The sequence below is a fragment of the Engraulis encrasicolus genome, chromosome 6 (genome assembly GCF_034702125.1).
Source record: "Engraulis encrasicolus isolate BLACKSEA-1 chromosome 6, IST_EnEncr_1.0, whole genome shotgun sequence".
Lineage (NCBI taxonomy): Eukaryota > Metazoa > Chordata > Actinopteri > Clupeiformes > Engraulidae > Engraulis > Engraulis encrasicolus.
This window is the reverse complement of record NC_085862.1, coordinates 15,281,396-15,308,895: the sequence shown is the minus strand read 5'-3', so window position 1 is coordinate 15,308,895 and position 27,500 is coordinate 15,281,396. Positions and strand designations below refer to the sequence as shown.

At 45.0% G+C, this 27,500-nt stretch overlaps 2 protein-coding genes across 2 annotated transcripts in view; one reads left to right on the top strand and one right to left on the bottom strand.

Annotated features, from left to right (window-relative positions):
* dbt (dihydrolipoamide branched chain transacylase E2) overlaps positions 1-5,048 on the bottom strand; it is an 18,007-nt gene extending 12,959 nt beyond the window's left edge. Inside the window, exons 1-4 of the mRNA XM_063200765.1 lie at positions 4,983-5,048; positions 4,214-4,331; positions 4,017-4,092; positions 3,403-3,584 (exon numbers count right to left, since the gene is read on the bottom strand). Of these exons, the coding sequence (XP_063056835.1) occupies positions 3,403-3,584; positions 4,017-4,092; positions 4,214-4,331; positions 4,983-5,033 (427 nt within the window). The 5' untranslated portion in view covers positions 5,034-5,048. The remainder of the gene's footprint in view (positions 1-3,402; positions 3,585-4,016; positions 4,093-4,213; positions 4,332-4,982) is intronic.
* Positions 5,049-9,472: 4,424 nt separating this feature from the next.
* On the top strand, positions 9,473-20,499 carry rtca (RNA 3'-terminal phosphate cyclase). Its single transcript, XM_063200764.1, has 11 exons — positions 9,473-9,913; positions 10,024-10,124; positions 11,178-11,321; positions 12,387-12,510; positions 13,382-13,440; positions 13,829-13,970; positions 14,615-14,736; positions 14,954-15,012; positions 16,606-16,700; positions 18,848-18,952; positions 19,699-20,499. Exons 1-11 carry the CDS (start codon positions 9,869-9,871, stop codon positions 19,795-19,797), a joined length of 1,095 nt encoding a protein of 364 aa, XP_063056834.1. The 5' UTR covers positions 9,473-9,868; the 3' UTR covers positions 19,798-20,499.
* Positions 20,500-27,500: the final 7,001 nt, after the last annotated feature.

Below are 27,500 nucleotides of genomic sequence, written 5' to 3'. Positions count from 1 at the left end.
GATTTGGCCATATGTTTAGGGTCATTGTCTTGCTGAAAGACCCAGTGACGACCCATCTTCAGCTTTTTGGCAGAGGGCAACAGATTTTGATTTAAAATGTCCTAGTATTTCAAAGCATTCATGATGCCATGCACCCTAACAAGCTTCCCAGGGCCTTTGGAAGCGAAACAGCCCCACAGCATCACTGACCCACCCCCATACTTCACAGTGGGTATGAGGTGCTTTTCAGCATGCGCATCTTTCGTGGCACGCCAGACCCACTTAGAGTGTTTGTTGCCGAAAAGCTCAATCTTGGTCTCATCTGACCAAAGCACACGGTCCCAGTTGAAGCCCCAATACCGCTGGGCGAACTCCAGACGTTTGCGTTTATGATTGTGGGTGAGGAAAGGTTTTCTCCGTGCATGCCTCCCAAACAGCTTGTTGGCGTGTAGACAGCGCCTGATGGTTTATTTGGAGACTTTGTGACCCCAGGATGCTACCATTTGTTGTAATTCTGTAACAGTGAGCTTTGGAGATATTTTGATTTCTCTTACCATCCTCCTCACTGTGCGTGGTGGTAAAATAAACTTGGGTCCTCGTCCAGGCTTGTTTACTACTGTTCCAGTTGTTTTGAACTTCTTAATTATTCCTCTCACAGTAGATATGGGCAGCTGCAGTTGAGTGGCAATCTTCTTGTAGCCTCTGCCTGACCTGTGAAGGTCGACGCACATCTTCCTCACTTGTATGCTGTGTTCCTTTGTCTTTCCCATGTTTAAGAGTGGATAAGAGAAATGGCCTCGGTGTCACGTCATAGTTATACCCCAGGGAAACAGGAAGTGATGAATTACTAATTAAATGTTCCTACATACTCTGGTAAACTTTGTAAACTACTGTAGAAATGACAGAAATGCTTCAATTATATTTATTTCCTGGGAATTGTTAAGGGTGCCAATAATTGTGGAACAGGTGATTTAATGAAAAATAATTATTTTTTAGTCAGGGATTTTTTTTTATTTTCCTACAATTCATTTGAGTTGAAGGCTACATTTTCCTACAATTTTCAGTGTGACAGTATTCTTCTGCAATAAACACTGAATTTATTTTAAGGCTTTTAACACATCTCAACCAGGGGTGCCAATAATTATGGAGGGCACTGTATAATAAATAAACACACACAGACTAGTGGTGCTCATTGGCACTGCCACTGGCACTGATTACAATTTGATTCAAATCAATTCAGTCCGATTCTGTGATGCATTGCAATCAGGGGCGGAGCTGGGGGGGGGGGCACCGGCGCCAAAAACCCCCGGCCCCGGGCCCGAGGGGTCCCAGAGATGCTCTTTACTTAGCGTCCCATGAAGATGAGGTCCCGATATGACGCGATGCGTTGATACGCGCAGTAGCGAATGTCAGTGTAGTACTCTATACCGCCGATAATGTGGTTGAGGGGAGACTCATAGCTTATTACGAGGACAGACTCCAGCACGACGGTGGGGCTTTTAAACACTATTACCAATGGCACAGTAGTGGTACTTTTTGTTAATATATAGCCAACAGGTCATTACATGGGCGGAAGAATATGCACAAAAATGTTTAAAATGACATTAAAGATCTTTTAAGAACGACGTACAGGGTTTTTTAAATTTTTACATTGCGGTCTGGAATTGTGGGAGATAACACATGATTGGCTGAGTTTAGAACCCTGCTCTGGCTGTATGTAAACAGAGCGTGAGCTGCCATAGTCACCCAAAGCGGATTCTGCCCAGATACATGGGATAGTTGCCTTCTTTTTTAATAGTGGTTTCTAGCCAAATTAAATTCATCATGGTTGTCAGTGAAACGCTGGCTTTTGTTTTAATCTCCGTTGTATGCCTTCTGCCTTCTGGCCTGATTGAAGGCAGAATATAGCCTAAAATGTATATTTGTCAATGTCAAAGGCATACGTTAACAGTGTGGACTCGCGAGAAAATATGGATAGCCTACTAAAAAGATTCTACGAAGAAGACAAGGTAGGGACAGAAGGGTTTTATTATCATGTCCGCCGCGGCATGTCATCTCCACCGCACCACGTCTAAATTGTTGTCACTTTTGTTTTGTACTGCACAGTCATAAAGTAGTCTTCAGCTAGCTTGGCTAACCGGAGACAAGGTGTAGCCTACTTTACCCGGTATGTGTAGGTTACACAATCCATGGCAGGGCTCGGGCTGCTTATGGAACTATACCTTTATAATTTAGTAGCCTAACCTAATCAGTTCCCGAATTGCGAATAGACTGCTGCTGTGCTGACTTTTGAACACCACAGTAGGCAATACCCACTGAGGTTGGTTGCCTTTAGCTCTGGTTAGCATGATGTAGGCAGGCAACCGTGGTGAAGGACTGTTAGACTACTGTATGCATACGAAGTGAAGAACATATGGGCTAATGTTGTGTTAAGCTAGATAGAACTACTGTAATCGGATATTAACATGGTGGTTATGCATGGCATGGAAGTTGCCTACTGCGCACTGTGCTGCGCAGGATTTGATAGTTGCCATGGTTTTTCAAATTGTTTATCTGCTGCCTTGATCCATGTGGTGATAGCCACGTTGTTTAACAGTGTTAAAATATAGGTTATTTCAAAACTATGAGACGGTTTAAATCCGGTGCGCGTAAAAAGAGAGAGCGAGTGGAGGCACAGCAGAGGAGACTTGCTGTTACATCGAGCTGTGCTCCACTGACGTTTAGCCAAAGTCAGCTCTCTCTCTCTCTCTCTCTCTCTCTCTCTCTCTCTCTCTCTCTCCCTCCTCTTTCTCCTCCTTCTTCTCTCTCTCCTCTCCTCCCTCCCTCTCCTCTTTCTCTCTCTCTCTCTCTCTCTCTCTCTCTCACACTCACACACACACACACACACACACGCACACACACACACACACACACACACACACACACACACACACACACACACACACACACATTTTGAAATTGTAAATGCCTTCATTGCTGGTATTTTTTTAAATAGTAAGGAAAGGGGCCTCTGAAACATCTCTCGCCCCCCCTGCCACAATACCAGTGCTCCGCCACTGATTGCAATGCATTACAATTCTACACATTTTTCATCAGTCATGAGACAATACAAGCAGTCAGATACTGAACAACATTTTATTGGCCTGGGTGTATATCAGTCTTGCAGTTTTCAATGTTTTAAAGTGCTTTTGAGTTCATTTGCTCTGGAAATACCCACAGAAGTAATTGAAACTTGCAAAAATATGCTGAATTGATTATGGCATTTGCCGAAATCGATTATTGAATTGTCCTGCCCCGCATCGCGATGCATTGCCAAATCAATTATCTTTGACACCACTAACACACACACACACACACACACACACACACACACACACACACACACACACACACACACACACACACACACACACACACAGTTACCTTCCCCTGCGTCAGTCTCAATGTCTACCAGTGGCGTCCCCACCAGTGCGATGTCCTCAATCTCGTAGTAGATCTTCTTGATGACGCCATCGTAGCGACTCGTGATGGTGACAGAAGCCTTGTCACTCTGCACCTCACAGATGCTGTCGAACTGGGACACTTTATCACCCTCCTTAACGTACCTGCACACACGCACACACACACACTTGTCTATTTTTGTTCACGAAGATAACATCACAACAATAACTTGATGCCTCTAACTATTAAATTACAGCGCATATTCACACAGTCTCACTGACTGCCGTCTTATAGATAGCTCTATCAGATCACACACACAGTCATCATTGCCGAACCCGATGTGCTACATTCCCATCCTCTTGTTCGTATGAATACTTGAACACTTTCACGACCTTATCCTGAACCCCTGTGGAGCTGCCATTTGCTTTCCATTTTAGATAGAATTAGAACAACTTTATACAGACAATAATAACTTGTCTAAGACGGAAGCACGAAATTATGGCGCCATCCCGTGGCGTTTAGCGACCTGACGCTTTAATTATGCAGGAAAGTCTGCAATGACAACAAACACCGCAGAGTGCAGACAGACGACCTACCATTCCTTCACCGTGACTTCCCGGATGCCCTCGCCAATATCGGACAGTTTGAACTGTAAAACCGGACCAGCGGCCGCTACAAGGAAACAACCAGAGGAGAGGAATGTGGTTACTTGTTTCCAACTAGGTCTCTATGCTGTTAAGTGAACACAAGGACAAGGACTCTCTCTCGCTCTCTGTCTCACAAACACACATACCGCAGGTGGTCTGGAAGTGCCGGTGGGGGCTGGGTGTAATGGGGAAGGCATGGGGGATGCGCTCGAGGCAGGCTGGTCGAACTCTGGAGCAGCAGTGTTTGAAGTGGTGTGCTGACGCCTGGAACGGAAACAATCACATACGATGTCATTTCAGATGTCAGCCTGCAAGTCGGTCGGATGCACAATGTCAACAATAAGACTATCCACGCGGAAGCAATACACAGTTCCCAGACCACAGTCATCCATAAGTTTGTTAAATGCAACCCATCGTGACTTATTTTCTGTCTGTCCTTCTGAAATGTTGCAGACTGTGTGAGCGTTTGACCCAGCAGCGTCTGCTGTTGCTTTGGAAAGTGAGGAGACAGCACAAGATCATCAACCCAACATCCAGGGAGCACAAGATCAGCAGTTTGAATCGGAACATCATCTCATGCATCGTCTGTTGACCCGACAGAGGGCAAGGGGATCTATAGAGGTGTGTGGAACACGCCCTGCACACAAAACCAACACATGGAAGCAAACTCAAACTAACAACGTAAGTTGTCTTCAACCGACAACAAAACTATTCACTAAGGTTGCACACACACACAGTAGCACAGTGGCTAGCGAGCTAACACCGAGGACTCACTAGTCTCCTAGCCGAGCAGTGTTGCCTCTCTCCGGCCACACTAACTCATCTCCTCTCGGTTAACTCTGCTTGCCAGTCACGGTGCTCGACTCTGGGAACAGCAAGAGTGGTCTGTGGAAATGCACATTATCGCAAACCTACCAAACGCCTCACAAGAGTGAATGAACCCCTCAGTGAGATAACCGCAGCCATCTTTCCCCTAGCTTCTCATCATCCGGATGTGACGACACATGCACGCCCCTCAAGAAGAGCCAATCAGAGAAGGCGTGTTTGTGGGGTGTCGCTGGAAAAACGACTCCCCATCTGTCCGCTAGAGGGAGAACCAGAGACGGTTTAAATGCAGAATAGAGGATCTTTGGGAGAACTTTACCTCCATGGGATCAACTCAAAATGACAACATTGAACCAACCACTGAGAATTGTTCTTTAGGTTAGTTATACAAACTAGTGAATTAAACTCAAGGGTGGAAAGTAAGTAACTAATTACATTTACTCAAGTACTGAACTTGAGTAGCTTTTACTTTAAGTCGTTTTTAAAATTAGTACTTTTACTTGTAGGCTACTTGAGTTGGCCTAGGCTACATTTTGACAAAATCCTGCACACAATAATAAAACAATCTGACGGCAATTTAATTTTATGCAGGATTGCACACATCCACTATTTTACTTGTCCCCAAGGATGGATTACTGCAAGGGCCTACCGGGCCCAGGCCCAGGGGCCCAAGAGTCCAGAGGGCCCTGAAGCCCAATCCTCTAAATTTCCATTCTCATGTTGTGTAAAATCACACTTTTAACAACTCTATTTTCACATATTTTCAGGGGGAAAACCCCCTGAATGCCCAACAATATAGGGTCTCTAACATCTGGAGGGGGGCCTTTCTTGTTGTCTGGCCCAGGGGCCCAGGGCGTCATCATCCATCCCTGCTTGTCCCACCTATCTTAGATGATGACTGGTGACGAGCATGAGATAGGCCTAGAGGATAGGGTGATATTCAAGAAAAAGAAACATTGAATTAGGAAAGCTAATTAAAAGTAACTAGGTACTTTTTACTTTGACTTACTTTATTTTACTTTGACTCTTTCTCATTATCATTAGGCTATCATTATCACGTGAGCAGATTTTTATATAGATAGGCCTATCTTTCACCTTTACTTGAGCACAATTTTGTACTTTTTCCACCTCTGAATTTAATTTAGCCATATTCTTAGCATGCTATTCTTCTCTTATATGGGTTTGGTTGTCGCAAAGGCTTCAACATCCAATGTCTATAGTTTCTTGCATCACAACTATCTCATTCATGTGTATAATGGCAATAAATACTTTCTATTCTATTAAATTCTGTTCTGTTCTATTCTGAATAACATCACCTGGATGAATGAGAAAGTTCAGAGAGTCCGAGATTCAGTCAGAGACGGATTATGACTCCATCGGCCTCTGGGCCAGACAACAAGAAAGCCCCCCTCCAAGAAAAGGCGTTTAATGAAGGCATTAGAGCCTTCGTTTTTGGGGGCGTTGGGGGTTTCTCACCCGAAAAAAAGAGAAAAGAAAACAAAGGTGCAATTTCAACACAATATGAGGACATAAATATAGACCAATAATGAAGGGTTTTTTGTAGCAGAGGCTTGGCCTTCAGGGCCCCCTTGGCTCTTGAGTCCCTGGGCCTGGGCCCAGTAGGCCTGTGCAGTAATCTGTCCCTGGATTCAGCCATCCCAACCCAGCAGCATATACCAATAGACTATAGCATATTGCCTGACTCTTTTATTCAAGGCGACTTGCAGTTATTTACAGGGCTACCTATTTGTTACCCTTGAGCAGATTGGGGTTATGTGACTAGCTCAAGGGCACATCAGCCATGGAGTGAAGTAGGCAGTGCAAGGTTAGGATTTGAACCCATATTGAAAGACCAACTGCCTGCACCTCCCTAACCATTAGACCACGGCTTTCTACAGATACATTCTCACAATGTTACAGATACAGAGAAACAATTAGAAAAACAGAAGCAAAACAATAACTGGTTGTGGTAAACCTGTGCTGTTCTCTAGGCTAGTGAAGTAGCTTTGTCCTGCCTTTAACATATCAGTCTAGCTATGTAAATATTCTATTCTATTCTATTCTATTCTGTTCTATTCTATTCTATTCTATTCTATTCTGAACTAGAAGCACTCAGAGAGCACAAACCTCTACCAAGGCCATGGGTCACTGACACAATAACATGTACACACTGTGGAATCCATGCCTATAAATATAAGACTTTTGAGGTCTTTCTGCCATCTTTTTGTAGAGCTAGAAACGTGAATGTCAAAATTCGCCCCTATCCCACAATGGAGAAGAATCTTTTTTTTGAAATTCTGTATCCGGATCACCACCAAAATGTAATCACATGTTCCTTTTGTCATTTCCAACAACTCCACAAAATTTGATCCAAATCCGTTCATAACTTTTTGAGTTCTCCTGCTGACAGACAAGGAACCAACCTTGGCGGAGGTAATAACATCACCTAGTCCTAGATGAATAAAAATATCCAAGTCAAGTCAAGTCAAGTGTACTTTATTGTCAAAAATCTATGTAACAGACTTGGCACAGAAGTTTGAAATTGCGTTTGACCAGTCTCCAATGTGCAGTTTAATTAAAAACATTTAAATAAGACATTGATAATAATCTCTCACACACACACACACACACACACACACAAACACACACACACACACGCACAAACACAATCACAAACACACACACACACACACACACACACACACACACACACACACACACACACACACACACACACACACACACACACACACACACACACAACTAAACTACTCATACATTAATTTACAATTCTTTCTCTGACACATTCATTCACAGTATACACACAGACAATACACACTTTTCAAACACTGATATACTGATTTGGACATGCACAATACAATACAATACAATACACACACACACACACACACACACACACACACACACACACACACACACACACACACACACACACACACACACACACACACACACACACACACACACACACACACACACACACACACACGCACACATAGCAGCAGAAGTGCAAACAGAGGTCATAGTACTAAAGTGAAAAGTGTAGATCTGTATACAAGGTGCAAGAGTTAAGTGCCAGTTGCATGGTGAAGAAAGATTCAGAGAGTCAAATTTAGTCATCCCAAACCAGCAGCATATATCAACAGCATATTCATCTGTCTCTGGCCCACATTCTCTTGTCTAGATATATGCCTGGTGATGACCAATGTCTATGTTTACGTAAAAGTGACCCGAAATGTTTCTCAAAGATGGAAAGAAAGTGAGAGCAGAAAAGTCCTGATTGAAGCAAACTTTTTTCATTTTTCTACTTTTCTACATTTTTCTTAATTACATGTCAACAAACACACTCCCTTACCCTTGCTGATGTTACTCATCCAGAAGTGTGTGTTATATCCAGTTCAGGCTAGTTCGACTGTGCTGACAGCATTGTGTTATGCCTGTATTATGTTGTATTTTATTGCTTGGGTCTTGCCCGGGGTTTGAGAAGTTTGAGCTAAGTAAACACGATGAGGTAGCCCCTTAATGCGCGCCGTACCTCCTGTGGCACACAGTAATAGTCATTGAAATGTAACTACCATAGCACTACAATACTATGACACAACACAGGCCCTTTAGCCTGGCCGCGCCAAAAACCCCTACAGCAAAGCAAATTCGGGAGCAAATTCATTTTGCGGCCACTAGGGGCGTCTAGATTTCTAGGCTAAGGCCCTTTAGTAATGTACCACGACTTGGTCATTAGCATACTGGTAACAGCAAATGTATAAAGCCGCGTCTTAAGGGGTTAACTTCACATGCCGTGTGTCAGTGTGCTTCATTTACTACACGTTTACAAACGTAACAGTAGTGTCCTTTTATAAATGTCACTTTTGTAAACTTGCTGTCCAATGCCTGCGTTCCATGTCAGTGATTGCACTGCCCCTGACCTCCATGATAAGGGCCAAGAGAGCACTACATTACATTAGGCCTACATTTGGCACTCCAAAGTGACTCACAATCGAGATTACTATACTATTACTGTTACTATTACTATTCCTACTATTAGGCCTACTATTACTTGGTAATAGTTTACTGATGTTTGGGTATAAACATTATATCACACAACACACAGTTTAATGCAGATGTCTTTGAGACAGTGTGTGTGCGTGTGTGAGAGAGAGAGAGGGGGTGGGGGGCGGCATCTGATTGTGATGCCGCCTGCTTTATCTGTTGCAGATGGTGACTGAGCGACGCTCTCTCTTTCTTTTGTTTTGTCCCCTTTGCCCCCCTCCTCTCCCCACCCCCTCTGGTCTTTAGGCCTACTGCTCCCCATTGATTGTGTACTTTAGTTTCCACTCCTGACACTTTGATATCCCTTTTCTTTGCACCTCTGTCACCTTGCCTCTTACGCTTGGCTGTGTAGATGACTGTGCTACAAAGTCAATGAAACTCCTGAAGTCTTTCTGTTTCCAAACTTTCTCGAACAGTGAATGCAGCCTACTGCTACCCGGCAGGCGTCATGCTGGCCTGCTTGTGTGTGCGCATGCTCAGAAGCGCTCTGCTGCTGTTGCAGTGTGGTGGTGGCGATAGAGAGTGCAGCTAGTACCGGCCGCGCGCTTACCAGAAACTGAAACTGAGTCATCGTGCCGGATTTACTCTTTAATTTATCACACAGGGCCCGCAGTTAGAAGCCGGGCAGAGATAGCGGCAGACCGATTCAGCCACCGACACTGTGGCTGGCTAGTTTGCGCCCGAGATTGAGCAGTGCGCCTTGAGTGTTGGGGAAGTTGCCGATTGTCTGTATTGTTTCAAACCAGCTGCCTGCTTCACCGGCCAACATCAGTTTTGCCGTGTGTAGGTCAGCCTTGTCTAGCGGAGCTGTCCAGTTAGGTACAGTAGCTTCATCCCTCTCACTCGCATCATTTTATCTCTGTGGGAGATTGTGGCCAAGTTTGGATCATTTTTGCTCACTCTCAAAAATGGCCGCAACAGCGTTGGAAATGGACGGAAGCGTAATGGAGGGGGTGAGTTGGGTTTTTTCCATGAGAACAAACTTAGATGATATTTAAGTACTCCAGTAGGAATTCACTCAACTTTCTGTGGCTGTAACGATGTGTGTGTATTGTGTTCACAGGGAGGACAGATACTAAGGCTATCCGCTGCCCTTAGCTGCATTCACGGCACGTCAATCAAAATAAACAAGATTCGGGCCGGTAGGAGCACGCCGGGTTTGAGGTACGCAAATAAGAATTCCCTCATTCAGTGGTGCTAAATGACGGGACGTGTCGGTCAGCTGAGTCACATCTTGTCATGAAAGTTGCTTATGCGGCTGGCTGGACGCCCCGCTGCGGAGCGCTGCGTAAGCAACGCTCCTTCGCTCGCGTGCGTGCCACCCCTCCTCCTCACTAGAGAGAACTTGTGCGCGATCTACAACAAAGCAAAGTTGCCCAGAGACCTCTCACACGCGCTTTTGGGCATCACCTCCCGAGCGCCTCACCCCACTACCTCCCGGTGGCAGTGCTAGTCTCGCAGGCGCTTGCCGTGTGTTTATGTGGTGACTCCAAAGCCGTTGCTCATGTATCTTTAATAGGCCCCTTTGTTACTAACTCCAGAGCACATGGCTCTCCCTTCCTCTCAGCCGTTTAACTGGCCCAGTAACACAAGGGACTGCTATACTGATGCCTCATCGGGAAGAAGTAGCGTGATGATGGATAAACAGCATGGATAGCCAACCAGAAAGAGATAATGAAATGGGCCTACTACTTAGTTGCCGAGCTAGCCATGCTAATGATGGAAGTTTCTATGCGGTTAGCCTGAGTAGCCCGCACAACATGATGCTGAACTAGATGCTGTGTGTTTGTTTGGGGGGTGGGGGGCGTTGCTATTCAGTGTATGTGTCAGAAATGTCAAATTCCAACCTTGTCTGATGGAAATGAGTGATGACATCTAAAACACCCTGCATCCCTTCTGTCCTCTCCACATTACTCTCCTCTCCTTTCTTCTCCTCTCCCATTCCGTCTTCTCTCTCCTCTCCTCTTTTCTGTCTCCTCCTCTCTCTTCACTCTCTCCTCTTGTATTCTCCTCTGCCATCTCTTCTCTCTCCTGCCCTCTCCACTCATCTCCTCCCTCCCTCCCTCCCTACTCTTCTCCTCTCCTCCCCTCTTGACCTCTCCACTTGTCTTCTCTCTTTTCCACTCCTCTTCACCTCTCCACTGGTATCTCCTCTTCTCTCCACTCTACTCTCTCCACTCTCCTCATCTCCTTTCCTCTCCTCCTCTCCTCCTCCAGGCCTCAGCACCTGAGTGGTCTAGAGTTGCTTCGTGACATGAGTGAAGGGATCCTGGAGGGAGCTGTGATTGGCTCCACTGACATCAACCTGTCACCCGGGCAACTGAAGGGCGGCAGCCACATCGCAGACACACAGACGGCCGGGTGAGTCTGGGGACAGGAACCCGAGAGTTGACGAGAGAGCCAAGGATTAATTTCATATTCTGAGTCAGAGTGTCGTCACACAGACGTATTTGCTATGTGAACCTGTGCTACTGTAGCTGAAAGTTAACCCCCATGTTAAAATGGTGGTGCTCGCGTGACCATGCAATGTCATGCGGAAGTGTAAATAAAGCAGTAATAATGAAAATGCCAAAAACATTTGAGTTTAAGAACGCTTCACCTCACCACTACGTTCTACATCAAGAAACGAGTAGAATGTTGAAAGTGAAAGTGTGAAAGTGAAAGCCCAATTGGGAAACTCCAACTCCCGTTGTCATTGTGACACAGCACTTCACAGCACACAAGTGTTCCCTGCACAAAACGAAATTGCATTTATGCCTCACCCTTGCAAGGGGGCAGCCCCAAATGGCCCCCCAAGAGAGCAGTGCGGCGGGGTGGTACCATGCTCAGGGTACCTCAGTCATGGAGGAGGATTGGGGATAGCACTGGTTAATCACTCCCCTCATCAACCTGGCGGGTCGGGAGTCGAACTGGCAACCTTTGGGATACAAGTCTGATGCCCTAACTGCTTACCCATGACTGCCCTATGCATATGTTAAAAAAAGTATGTATCCAATTTTTGTATCTTTTCAACGACGCCTCCTCCGCGTTTTCCACCACGTCAATATGGTGGAACGTTAACATTCACACAAATTCCCGGGTATTCGACTGGAATTTTGGGAGCTGAATAGGAAGAAATGAACAACGCAGAAGTGTGCCATAGGAATGACTACACCATCACCATCACTTTGGACACAGCTAAGCTAACATTATTAGCCCTATAACCCTAGGGGACATCTGAACTCTACCACAATCTCAGGCGATCCAAACTAGCCACTTAGCCAGGATACACACCATAGGACACTGCACCAATTCTAACCATTGAAATTCTAACCATTGTGGATTTAATAGAATAATAACATATCTCTCTCTCTCTCTCTCTCTCTCTCTCTCTCTCTCTCTCTCTCTCTCTCTCTCTCTCTCTCTCTCTCTCATATCCCTGTGCAGGAGTGTGACGTTGTTGATGCAGGTAGCGTTGCCCTGCTGCCTATATTCCCAGAATCCCTCAGTGCTGACACTCAAAGGTGGAACCAACGCCGAGATGGCACCCCAAATAGACTACACACTCAAGGTACTATACACACACACACACACACACATACACACACACACACACACACACACACACACACACACACACACACACACACACCATTGCTGAGATGGCACCCCAGAGACATACCCAAGGTACTATGTACATGCACGACCAACACAGAGATGGCAGCACAAATACAGTAGACTACACGCTCAACGTGCTAAACACTTTTTAGGCTCTTTTCCACCTCCCGTTTTCCACCTGGTACAGCTCGGCACACTGCGACTCGGACGCCGTTTTCTTTTTTCAGTTTCAGTTTTTTAGTCAGGCACAGCACGACACAGCGCAACACCGCTGGAAAACCAAGCCTCATCTTTTTGGCCGGCTGAACCGAGCTGAGTGGGTCTTTCGCTCAGAATGCCCTGAGTCCCATTCTTACCAGTGAATCAAAAAATAATCATGGCGGCCACCAGATCAACTCTCTTGGAATGCTCTTTAGTTTGACACTGTTACTTTGACATTAAAATCGAAGGCAGAAACCAACATTGTAGTATCCAAATACGATGTCGCTGAAGCTATTTATACTCTACTTCGATAGATGAGATATCTGTCTGCCTTACATCAGGTCAACTAGCCTACACAAAGTAATGCTACGTGACAATGTCAAAAACATAAATCCATCCATATTCCGGGTAAAACGGTTTGTAATGGAAACACAAACCTGGCTACTTTAATAGCACTACTCAGCTAGACACGGCACAGCCGGGTTTCATGTGGAATAAAAGCTTACTGTGTGCTTTATTGCTGTACTCTTCTCTACTCTACTATTGGGCTGTGTTGTGTAGTTTACCATTCTTGCAGCACACACTGATGAGACTCATAATTGTGTGTGTGTGTGTGTGTGTAGGTGTTCAAGCCCATCGTGGAGCGTTTCGGTGTCAACATGGACTGCGACCTGAAGATGAGGTGTGTGTGTGTGTGTGTGTGTGTGTGTGTGTGTGTGTGTGTGTGTGTGTGTGTGTGTGTGTGTGTGTGTGTGTGTGTGTGTGTGTGTGTGTGTGTGTGTGTGTGTGTGTGTGTGTGTGTGTGTGTGTGTGTGTGTGTGTGTGTGTGTGTATTCACATGGTGTTAATCCTGGGTGTGTGAACCATATTAATGTGAGGCGTGTGCGTCTGTGTGAGTGTTACTGTCTTATGGGCAGGGGTGAGGTGAGAGTGGACCGTATTACAGTAGTATGTTAAGGAGGGAGAGATGTTATGGTGAAGGATGGTTAACGTCTGTGTCTGTGCTAAGGCTTCTGCTGTGCGGTGATACTAACTGTAAACTATATTAACATGACTGTGTTTGTATATAGGGGCTACTATCCTAAGGGAGGTGGAGAGGTGATATTGCGGGTTAACCCAGTGAAAGAGTTGACTCCCTTCAACATGATTGAACGTGGTAACATCACCAAGATATACGGACGCGCATTCGTAGCAGGAGTACTCCCTTTCAAGGTAGGCTACACACACACACACACACCACATGGACATTCCAAAAAAACAAAAACAGAAAACGCACACATATAAACTCTACATAGTGAACATAGCATCCGTGTGAGATATTTAGCTGCGACACAGTGTGTAGATGGCTGTTAATTGCTGGATAGTTCTTCAGTACGTCTTGACATCTGAGAACCATACATAAGGAGGTGCGGGTGCGTGCGTGCATGTGTGCATGTGCGCATGTGCGCGCATCTATGCTGGGGAGAGTTTCTCCAAAGCATCGCTGCTTACTAAGTTAGCAACTTATTTGGTTGCCAATGGGAAATTGCATTGCAACCAAGTAAATTGCTAACTAGTTAACTAACTAACAACTAGTTAGCAACTATGCTTTCGATAAACGCACCCCCGAGTATCAGTGAGGACCTGTGTGTGTGTGTGTGTGTGTGTGTGTGTGCGTGCCTTTGTGTGTGTGTGTGTGTGTGTGTGTGTGTGTGTGTGTGTGTGTGTGTGTGTGTGCGCATGCAACTATGCTGAGTAGTAAGTGAGAACCTGTAATATGTGTGCCTGTGTGTGGATAAGGACATGTCTTCTGTGGCGGTGAGGACCATTTGACTGTACTGTGTGATTGTAATGCGTGTATGTGTGTGTGTGTGTAGCTGGCTAAAGACATGTCTTCAGCGGCGGTGCGGACCATCCGTAAGGAGATTAAAGACCTCTACATCAACATCCAGTCTCTACAGGAGAAGGACCAGGCCTGCGGCAACGGCAACGGCATCATGTAAGATACACACACACACACACACACAGAGAAACTTGGAGACACACTACAAGCGCAACATTTAAACACGCAAACGCATGCACGTGCTCACAAAAACTGTTATATTTAAACATTTTAAATTTTTATATTTTTATGACTGTAATGACTGTTGAGTGTGTGTGTGTATGCACGTTCGTGCCTGACTAATGTGTGTGTGTGTTTGTGTTTGTGTCTGCAGCATCATTGCAGAGTCTTCCACAGGCTGCATATTCGCCGGCTCCGCCCTGGGAAAGAAAGGTGAGGAGAGAGAGAGAGAGAGAGAGAGAGAACTTGTATGTGTAGCGTGTGTGTGTGTGTGTGTGTGTGTGTGTGTGTGTGTGTGTGTGTGTGTGTGTGTGTGTGTGTGTGTGTGTGTGTGTGTGTGTGTGTGTGTGTGTGTGTGTGTGTGTGTGTGTGTGTGTGTGTGGTAAAGGTACATAAGGTTCAGTGTTAAAGGGACACTGCGTGAGATTTTTAGTTGTTTATTTCCAGACTTCATGCTGTCCATTCACTAATGTTACCCTTTTCATGAATACTTACCACAAGCATAAAATTCTAAGTATTCAATATGACTGGAAAAATTGCACTTTTCATACATGAAAAGGTGGATCTTCTCCAAGGTCTGCCATTTTGAATTTCCAAAAATAGCAATTTTTAGCTGCCATAATTACTGTACTTACTTGGACCATACTAGAATATATTTGTTTATTACTTAGTAAATTTTCATGTAAAGATCAAATTTTCGCAAAATGACGGACAGGCTTCAGAATTTTCCGTCATCCTTCAAAAAAATCTGTCAATGACGGACATTTGTCGGTTAACGCGACCTCTGGTGTGTAGCATTATTTGGTGTGTGTGTGTGTGTGTGTGTGTGTGTGTGTGTGTGTGTGTGTGTGTGTGTGTGTGTGTGTGTGTGTGTGTGTGTGTGGGTGTGTGTGTGCGTGTGCGTGCGTGCGTGCGTGCGTGCGTGCGTGCGTGCGTGCGTGCGTGTGTGGAGAGCAGGATGTTAAAGGTGCATTGTGAGTGTGGTCAAATCGGTGTGTGTGTCTGTGCATGAAGTGAGTGCTGTAGAAGGGTGCAGTGTGTGGTGGCCACCACTAGGGAGCAGCATGTCATGGAGAAGGACTGTGTGAGATTAGACAAGAGTGCACCTCAGGACATAGACAGAAGAGGTCATGTTAGCGACAGAGCTGCTACTGCGCAGCGCTGCTGACCTCTCACACAATGGTCCTCTGCTTCATCATGTAGTCAGTTTCTGCTTCATCATCAGTTACTGCAGTGATCAGTAGTGTACTATTGTTTTGGTATTGTATTGGTATTCTAGAGCAGTGTTTCTCAACCTTTTTTTAGGAGCGGCACCCTTTCAATTCATGAAAAATGTCAAGGCACCCCAAACCAACAAGCCGTAACATGGCATCGCATCCGATACCACACAAGCTTAGAAAAGTAACACCTTTGGAGATGTCACACGACCTACGTTCGAAGTTGCAGCTGACTGGGGCGACCTATATTTACTTAATTGTGCGTAAATGGCAGATGAAAGATTCCACTGACTAGCATTAACTTATCAATTTAGACAAATATGTATTATATTACATAATTTATTTATCAGCCACGTTTCCGCGACACTCCTGTTGAGAAACACTGTTCTAGAGATCTAGTGTGTAGTGTTGTACAGATCAGTATTGTAGTGCAGTTTAGTAGTCATCAGTGGTGTGCACTCATTGACAGTATCAATGTGTGCACTGCACAGCTCCGCTCAATCACAAACTTGACTAAACACCAGAGAGATTTCTATGGTGCGTTTCTGTGTAGTGCTGAAGTGTTTTTAACATGCGTGTGTGTTTGTAGGTGTGTACGCGGATAAGGTGGGCATTGAGGCTGCTGAGATGCTCCTGAGGAACATCAGACACAACGGCTGCGTGGACGAATTCCTACAGGACCAGGTGAGGAGAGGGTGTGTGTGCGCGTGTGTGCATGCATTGCATGCATTGCATGCATGGGTTTAATCTAAGTGAGAGTGTTACTGTGCTCTCCTAAAGACTTACAGTACTTGTAAACAACTGGACTTGTTATTTCTTGAAAGAGGTTTTGCTGTGCAACTCAGAAGCTTCATCTGTTTCTGCTTATGTGAGGTAGTAGATTTAAAAAGAACCAAAGGTATTTCGAGCTCAAAGCCGTCCAGCTGTGCAGTAAGATTAGATTAGATCACATTTGAACTTTATTTATCCCCAAGGGGAAGCTCTGTAGATAAAATGGATAAAAAAAGAGAAGTAAAAAATAGACAAAAAATAAGATGGGTGATTGCTATGCAGAAAAGTTTCATCTTTTTCTCTTTGTCCTTCATTGACAAATTGAACCGCTGTATGGCTCTTGGGACAAATTATTTCCCCAGTCTGTTGGTTCTGCATGTAAGTGCCCTCAGCCTCCAGCTGAACAGACTCTTCTGTTGGATAATGGTGTTGTAGAGTGGGTGTTCCTCATTGTCCAAGTTGGTGAGGAGTTTGTCCAGAGATCTTTTATCTGACTTTGAAGTGATGTTCTCCAGTTCTTCTCCCACAACAGAACCGGCTTTCCTCACAGTCTGTCAATTCGCCAGCATCCCTCTTCTTTGTGTCTTCCTCCCCAGCACACCACTGCATAGAAAAGAACACTGGCTCACACAGTCTAATAGAACATACTGAGTAGTTTGTTGCATACATTGAATGACCACAACCTCCTCAGGAAGTATAGCCGACTCTGTCCCTTTTTTGTACACTGCATCCGTCTTGGCTGACCAGTCCAGTTTGTTGTCCAGATATACCCCCAGATACTTGTATATGCTTACAATCTCCGTTTCAACATCCTCAATGCGCCAACATCCCCCCCACTCTCCTCAATTTTCTCATCACGGGTAATCAGAAAGGCAAGGAAAATCATAGCCGATCCCTCACACCCAGCACATCACCTTCTTAACTTCCTCCCATCTGGTAAAAAATACAGAAGCTTTACAACATCCACATCCAGATTTCCGAACAGCACATACCCACTGACTATCAGACATCCTGCTATAACTTCCACTCCTTATGCACTTTAACTTTAATGCACTTTAACACTCAGGGCAATCTGTAATTGCTGTCCAATGACTGCTGAGACCCTTTCTGTTTATTGTTTTGTCTACCCATATTTATATTTACTGTATGTACCTTGCTGTTGTGTGCTTGTCAATTGTATGTATTTTATGTTGGGAATATGCCACGAAAAATTCCTATCGACTCTGTCGACATGGCAATAAACTTCTTGAACTTGAACTTGAACTCAATGGAGACTGTTTGCAGAGCAGGTTTAGACCTCCGAAAATCCACCACCTCTGAAAATCCATCTCCTTGGTCTTTGCGGTGCTATACAGCTTGAAAGTGACGTCACTTCCCCAGATTTCATGGGACCTCAACAGCGTTTTTAGCCGAAAATCGTAGCATGTAATCCAATGGCGGTATTAAAATGATATTTCTATCCCCTTCGAGTTGTGCCACGAGCTCCACATATGTTGTTTCTGATATTTTTGTTTATTTTTTCGTACGAACCCCCAAAGTTTTTAGAAAGCTGTGTTTCTTCCCATTTTTCATGCAGACGGCCTCGAGACAAAACATTGATGCTTCTGCATGAAAAATCTTTATCTAGCCTCTTAAACAGCATATTTGTAGCACAGTGCATATAATGACTGAGATCAGAAGATATTTACCTGCTGCCATGTTGTTAGATGGTCAGCTTAGGTCCCGTGAAACGCGGAACTAAGGGGCGGGACTTTCAAGCTCTATACAGCTAACCCGGACCCCGTTTCTCAAAAGTAATATTACTAACCAGTTAGCAACTTAGTAGGTTGCCAATGGGAAATTGCATTGAAACCAAGTAAGTTACTAACTTAGTTAGAAACGATGCTGTGGAGAAACGCACTCTAGTTTGGATAATATGACCTGGATGATGGAGAATCTTCAGCGACAGTAGAATGTTACTGTGTGTTGTCATATTTGAAAGTTAAATGTTTTCTCTCTCTTTTTCTCTCACTCTTGCTCCCTCTCTCTCTCTCTCTCTCTCTCTCTCTCTCTCTCTCTAGTTGATCATCTACATGGCCTTGGCTAAGGGCGTGTCCCGTATGCGTACGGGTCCTCTCACACTACACACCCAGACTGCCATACACGTCGCCGAGCAACTCACCAAGGTAACTTTGGCAACACTGACCTGTTTGGCCAACTCGGGCTCAATTCGAAACAGGGAAGGCAGCTGTCCTTCCAGTGAGCTAACTGGACATCGAGTCATGAAGTGTGGATCGAAACGAAAAATTGCTTTATTTCCTCCCTCGGCAGTTGACTGCATTTGTGGGCGTAACGGGGATATTTGAGGTCAGCATCAGATGCTGACTTCGCTGCCTTGGTACCCAACATGCTGTGCGCCACCTCCCTCTCAACCGGAAACCTGAAAAACAAACATGGCTACTACCCAAGCTACTACCTTATCATACTCTTTATTCTGACACTTATGTATGTAGTTATTGAAAATCGAATGCATAAATCAACATTGTAGTATCTAAATATGCTGTCGCTAGATCTATTTATAGCCTATTTTACGATTTCGCCGTCTGACGATCATTCACCGTTCAAATAGCATGCGTAAGCTAAGCGCTAACGTGATGAACGTAACTCCCGCCATAGAATCGCCGTAACATCAAATGCGCAAGGCAGCGCACTCGCTAGTGCCGTTCGTAACGGCTGCCTCATCAGCTAACTTCACCTATCTGATCAGTGACCTGTTAATGTAGGAGGAGAGTCATCGAGTCACTGCCTCCCGTTTCGAATTGAGCCTCGGTTGCCATGGCCACACTTCCCACTTCCTATTGAGCTACGCTAAGCATTATCAAGGATCGGAGAAAGATCATTAACTCTGTGTCTGTGTGTATGTATGTTGCAGGCCAGGTTTATGATCCGCAGAGCAGAAGACGAGAACGCCAGCAATGACACACACATCATCGAGTGCACAGGAGCCGGCGTGGAGAATATACACCTCTAAACATACACACATACACACACACACACACACAGAAACTGCTGTTATCATCAGCTGCCTGACCCCAACACCAACCCCCCCCACCCAATCCCTACCCACAATGCACTCTGTCTCAGGGTTTAGCCTCACACTGTCCCTCCCCATCATCTCTCATTGGTCCCTGCTCATCTAATCTCCAATCTGATTGGTGCTCCTGGACCTCCCCCCTTTGACCTCACCGGCCTAAACACCAATCAGGAGGGAACTTCTGCTCATTTACTCACACCCAACCACACACACGCGCAGATGCACTCACATACGTGTGATCCTTGGCACACACACACATACACGTGTGTCCTTATACCAGGAGGGGGGCACGACTGTTCATTCCACAGGTATAGTCTGTCTGGGAGGTGTCCTGTGTTTACATGCTAAAGGCATTATTATTATTATTTATAGAAGAGAAGACGACTCAGCCACACACACACACACTCCCACGTGCGCACAAGCGCACCTTGCTTTGATTTGGTTACCACAGACATGTCTATGTCTCTCTCTTCCTCTTTCTATCTCTCCTCTTTATGAGGCATGTCACTCTTTCTCTCTGTCTCTCTCTCTCTCTCATGACGTTATTGTGTGTGTGTGAGATTATATGGCTGACGCTGAGATTTTTTTTTTTTTTTGGAATCAACCGTGTGAAAGAAATAAAGATAAGTAAACTTCTGATATAGTGTCAATCTCTTATTCAACAATTGTGTGTGTGTGTGCGTGCATGCTCCTCACTGATGTCAATGCTCCAGTCTCCAGATCCATCAGGGGCATCAGCATCCTGAGTATTCACTAGGGGGGTATTCCAAGAACATGGTTAAGTGATAAACCTGGCTAAGTTAACCTAGCCTCCGTACTTCCGCCAAAGGATTGGCTCCACTAATCCCCCCTCCCCCCCACCCCCACAGATTTCCCCACAAAACAGCCAATAAGCGAATAAGCGCCCCATGTGGGGGAGAAAGGGGGAGGACGCTCGTGACGATGCCGAAGACGTCTACGCCAATGGATCTGGTCTGCGCTATGTTGTTGTTGAGTAACTGTCGGCGATTGGGTGAGAGCTGTCCAATCATTTCAAACCATAACTGAGTGCAAACTTACCGCTTCCTGCAATCGCGTCACATCACACAACTTCCAGACCATAAATACGAAATGAAATGTATTATGGGATGGTCAAAAAGTCTAAAGTTAACCAGTATGAAGTGGTAAATCTGCTAATAGACAGCCCTCAGGTGTCATTTTGTGAAGAAAATCAGGCTCTTGTATTAGATGATTTACCACTAACCTCAACCTGTATTACTTATTAGCCGCGTTCTTGGAATACTCCCTTCAAGTCGGACATCCTGGAATGTTCGTCTGAATGTCAACAGTCCGCCATATTCGCATGGGGAGGAAAACGCACAGGAGGCGCCGTCAAAAATTGGACACATACTTGTAACATTCTCCTTGTCTCCTGCTGTAGAACGTGGTGAGGTGAAGCGTTCCTTAAAGGTGCACCGTGTAATATTTTTTAGTAATCAAAAAAGTTAGTTTAGGAGCGCTTCCTGGACTCTGAAAAAGTTTGGTTGAGGTGCTCTTTGGATAGGGGAAAACAAGGCCGACAGGCGGACAACAGATGCGTCCCTCTATGCCAGTTCCAACTATGCCATTCCCCCCCCAAACGCCCCCTTGGCCTCCTCCTAGCCTGTCAACGCCCCCCGAGGATGTACTGTTGGTTTATTGGTCATCATGGACACTCCAAATATTGTGGCAGGCAGCAAGGCAGCAAAATGGCGAGACATGACTTTATTTTTTGCAGTTTAGGGTATAATAAGCTTATCATCATTATTGGATTTGGAAAAGAACCATAGGCTATGATTTGAAATTTCACATAGCCTAGATGAAGTGAACATTACAAATTACCAGACATTTATTAGGCCTAACAACCTTTAGTATCACGCCATTTCAGCAGTATGTGCATGTGGGAAAGAATCTAAACATCGACAAATAATAAATAAATAAAACCGTTTGGGTGAATCATGCGCTTATGGACTTTTTTTCAATACCAGCTTCACCGTCAAGGCACAAAGCAGTGAAACTCAATTACCCAGAATGCTGCACGTGAGCTCTCTACCCGATTCTGGAAAACAAACATGGCGGCAACTCGCTTTACTACCTTAATAATGTGTTAATCCGACGCTAGATTTCTTAACTGATGAAAATCGAAGGCAGAAATCAACATTGTAGTTTCTAAATATGAGGTCGATTGGTCTATTTGTGGCGTACATCACGATCGGCTGAGTTGTTGGCCTCACGTTTGTCAGTTAGCCTGTGGCTAGGCTACTTTTCGCCAACGTTAGCATCCGGTTAGAAAGGCTATGCTTGCACGCATTCGCTCCGGTCCAAAATGGCAAGTCTGCCGCCTTGTGGCCACATGAAGGAACAATTGAAGGAATGCGTTTCAGACACAATTGCGTTTCAGACGGACGGACGGACGGACGGACGGACGGACAGACAGACCCTCTTATAGAGATGCTGGGACGCATCTAAAAATGAAGATGCAAACTGAAGAAAATCCAAGGCACTCTCCTTTTGAAAAAAATAAAAAGCCTTTATTGTGATGACTGTCATGTTAGACATTTAAAAGACCCCAATGCATTTCGGCAGACATGCTTTCTTCAGGGAGTCAATTTTGAAATTAAAAGAGGGATCTTCTCCATGGTCTGCCATTTTGAATTTCCAGAAATAGGCATTTTTAGCTGCAAAACACACTGTGCTTTGGTCATACTAGTGAATACTAGTTTATTACTTAGTAAATATTCATGAAAAGATCAAATTCGGCAGTAGGCAGCACAATTTCAATGAGAATATTGCATAGTTGCAATACCTTTTCTGGCCACAATCTTACACAGTGCAGATGTTTTTGGAATTATTCCTACTTCATTTACACACTTTTCATGTGACTGCATGCATGGCCGCAAGCACTGCCATTTGCACAGGTTCTTCATGGCAGATCCAGTGTGACAACACTGACTTCGTGAATGGGGCAGCCGTGGACTAGTGGTTAGGGAGTTTATCTTAGACGTTTATAGGTTTGCAGAGTACAGTAACTTTAGAGTAACTTTGTGAAGTAACTTTTTGAATCCCATCCTTACCTCTACACCTCCATGTATGGCTAAAGTGGCCTTGAGCAAGGTTGCTAACCCCACACTGCTCCAGGGACTGTAACCTATACCCTGTGAAATAACCAAGTAGCTTTGGATAAAATGGTCAGCTAAGTGTGATCATGTAATGTATGATTTGGTGTGATTGCCATGCTGTCCTGAGTGTGATCTGGGGTGAGGGTACATCTGTGATCGTCCTCTAGTCCTGGCTCCTGTGTCCAACAGAGCCCAATTTCCTTGTATGACTTGTGCATATGAGGAAACTGACGAAATAAACTGACTTGACTTGGCTTGACTATTGATGAGGAGAAGGTTCATATTGGGTTCTTTCCAACATCCCAACTCCCATCCTCCCCAGGTGCTTGTGGCCTCGTGATGATATCACAAGACGTCATTGACAACAGAAGTTTAATTCAATATCTTGCAAAAGCACAATAGTCATTTTCTCATTTGCAATCGGGATGTTGAAAAGGGGAAAGCCCAACCTAAAAGTTGCTGTGGGTAGGTTGACAGCACGGAAACTTTGTTTTTTCCACGGAGGTGGGGCCTCACGTCAAGTGCTTGTGAGGCCACAAGCACAGGTCCAGGACAGGGGTCAGGATATTTGGAAGTATTACAATGTGTACTGTAAATAGCCACGACAAGAAAGAGAATGCATTGAACGAGAAGGTGTATCCAAACGTGTGCCCTAATGCTGTATCTATCGATTTTATTTTAATTTGGCCTAATTATAATGTTTACAAGCACAACCTCACTTTGGTCACAACCTCAATGCACACAATATTCCATGGACTCCGACTCACAGTATGAATATCTCTAAACCACATACAGTACACGCATATAGAGTATATTTAAAGGGACACTGTGTGAGATTTTTAGTTGTTTATTTCCAGAATTCATGCTGCCCATTCACTAATGTTACCTTTTTCATGAATACTTACCACCACCATCAAATTGTAAGTATTCATTATGACTGGAAAAATTGCACTTTTCATACATGAAAAGGGGGATCTTCTCCATGGTCAGCCATTTTGAATTTCCAAAAATAGCCATTTTTAGCTGCAAAAATGACTACTTGGACCATACTAGAAAATATTTGTTTATTACTTAGTAAACTTTCATGTAAATATCAAATTTGGCAATTGTAAGCCCAGTTTCAATGAGCAGTATAGTTGCAGTACCTTTTTTGACCATTTCCTTCACAGTGTCCCTTTAACTACATACAGTACATACAGTACATCTAGCTAAGTGTTTCTCAATGTGGCCTCTACAGCCCCCTAGAGGGATGTTTGTTCAAAAAAGCTGGAGAACCGCTGCTAGACTAAATGTTAATGCACTGAGTGTCAGTGTCTGCAGATTTGAAATATAGAATTCTCAAAGGGAGTGCTAGAATGCCCAGGCAGCGTCCCACCCTCAAGTCAGTATGTCTCAGCTCTCAGTGAGCAGATGAGTGTTAGTGTGCGCGCGTGGGTGTGTACGTGTGTGTGTACGTGTGTGTGTGTGTGTGTGTGTGTGTGTGTGTGTGTGTGTGTGTGTGTGTGTGTGTGTGTGTGTCTTGGTTGGTCCCCTAGCAGATGCGGGAACAAAGGAGAAGAATAGAGCAAGCTGCGTGCAGGGGATCAGCTCAGGGTGCGTATGTGTGAGAGTGTGGAGCGGGGCGTGGGGGTGGAGGGGAGTAATTGTTCCTCCTCAGGGAAAGCGTCACCCCTCAGCCCCACGGAACCTGTTGCTCCATCTCACACACTCAACACACACACACACACACACACACACACACACATACACACACACACACACACACACACACCACGTTTCTCTCAAAACTTTACACATACGTAGTTCACTTGTGTGTGTGTGTTTGTGTGTGTGTGTGTGTTTGTGTGAGACAGAGAGAGAGAGAGAGAGAGAGAGAGAGAGAGAGAGAGAGAGAGAGAGAGAGAGAGAGAGAGAGAGAGAGAGAGAGAGGCGATGTTAACCACTACACATCAGCAGAGGGCAGTAATGAGTAATACTCCTCTACACAGAAGGGGACAAGAGGCGCACATTCATATTGAAAATACAGTACAACTCTGAAACTACATCCATTAACACACACGTCTACATTACACTAGATTACCTTTGGCAGCTTTTATACAAAGTTACGTGGAAAGATACAACACTTGCAGATACAATGTACACAGGAAATACGAACAGAGAGCGCAGATGCCAAGTAGGGTTAGTGGGTTTTTTCTAAGTAGGCCTACATTAGTGTGACGGAGGTCATCTTGCACCTGTTCACCCCCCTCGGGGATCGAACGTGCGACCTTGTCAACTACAACGGTCCGGCAATGGGAGACAAAGTACGATACCGAGACTGTATGAAGCTATCGGAGGGAGGTTTACCAACGTTCCACGCCAACTCTGTGCTAGTTAGCCTCCGTTACATTAGCACAGGATTAAATGAGCTGTATGTAGGATTGAAATTAATTAACCACTGTCCCGAGTCAGCCAATGCTCATTTGAGTCATTAGTAAGTGAACGATGACCCTCGCGACCACTTTCACGGTCTGTTGTCAGAGAACTCCAAATGTAACTTTAGTTAGAGCAACCTGCTACGAGTGTCGTGGGAAAACACTTCTCATACGAAACATTGCTTATACCGTATTCACATTTGTATCGACTGCTGGCATTCCGTGATGAAAAACATTCTCACAGCGAGTTTATTTAAACAGCATTTTTTCATGACTGTGTAGATTTTGAGACAGGCATGCCACGGGCACCGCGTCATCCTGCATTGTGCCTCTTTACACATGTGCCACATGTACAATGACATTCACACATTCACACAAGTACATGGACATACAGCGCACAAACACACATGCAAACTACACTGCCACTCTGCCACCAACACACACACATGCACGCACGCACGCACGCACGCACACACACACACACACACACACACACACACACACACACACACACACACACACACACACACACACACACACACACACACACACACACACACACACACACCTCTGGGTAGGATGTTCGAAATACAACAGTTTTCAGAAGAAGGATGCCAACACGTGGACCTCGCATGAGGTTTTTACACACGCGCTCGCACATACTGTACAGTATGATTAGTGGATTTGGGTGCACTAATACTTTAATTAAAGCAAAGAAACAAAAAAAAACTAAGTAACAATGTGTGTGAATGGGAGAGAGAGAGAGTGCATGAGTGTGTGTGTGTGTGAGTGTGTGTCTGTATGTGTGTGTGTGTGTGTGTGTGTGTGTGTGTGTGTGTGTGTGTGTGTGTGTGTGTGTGTGTGTGTGTGTGTGTGTGTGTGTGTGTGTGTGTGTGTGTGTGTGTGTGTGTGTGTGTGTGTGTGTGTGTGTGTGTGCGTGTGTGTTAAGGTTCAATGGCGTTTGGTTATGTGATTGGGTTTCCTGGTGTAGGCTGTTTAATGAGGAGGATCTCTTAACCCGCTGACATCAGCGCCTGTGTGTGTGTGTGTGTGTGTGTGTGTGTGTGTGTGTGTGTGTGTGTGTGTGTGTGTGTGTGTGTGTGTGTGTGTGTGTGTGTATGCAGGCCTGCCGATAGGGGGTGGGGGACAGCAATGTTGACAAAGGGGTCAGTTGTTCCAGGCCCAGAGAAAGGAGGGGCCCAGAATTGTGACCCCATTACATTGTATGTATTGAGGAGGGGGCCTTTTCAGATGGTTTTGTCCCGGGCCCCGCAAAAGCTGTCAGTGTTCCTGTGTGTGTGTGTGTGTGTGTGTGTGTGTGTGTGTGTGTGTGTGTGTGTGTGTGTGTGTGTGTACGTGTGTGTGTGTGTGTGTGTGTGTACGTGTGTGTGTGTGTGTGTGTGTGTGTGTACGTGTGTGTGTGTGTGCGAGTCCAACATGAGACGCACTCCCTCAGTATTCACACAGGCCTGATGAGATGACTTTGGGAGGACCAGTATTCTCTTGGCGTGGCCCCACGCATACACACACACACACACACACACACACACACACACACACACACACACACACACACACACACACACACGGTAGTGTTAGTTAGGCCCTTGTCTATAAATAGGTGTCTTCTCTTCTGCCTGAGACGCCGATTGCAACTACAGCCAAAGATTGCGTAAGGGGATAGTGTGTGTGTGTGTGTGTGTGTGTGTGTGTGTGTGTGTGTGTGTGTGTGTGTGTGTGTGTGTGTGTGTGTGTGTGTGTGTGCGCGCGCACGCTATTGTCAGAGAGAGCATTCCTTACTGTCCCTTCCATCATTGGTCTAGAAAAGTTCTCAACTACACACACACACATACGAGGGTGCATCAACCCCCCCCCCATGACAATATGTTGTCTTGGCTGTATAGGCCTAATAAAAATGTTATATGTCCAGTAAAAACATGTGGTGTAAAATATTTTGAAGTCTATTGGCTTCATCAGCCCCATGAAAATAGGAAATAATGGGGATAGTCAAAATTGTGGAACAGAAATTGACATTTACGGTGTATCGAGCTTCCCAATGAAAAAATATTGCCTCGGCTGTGTAATTAAA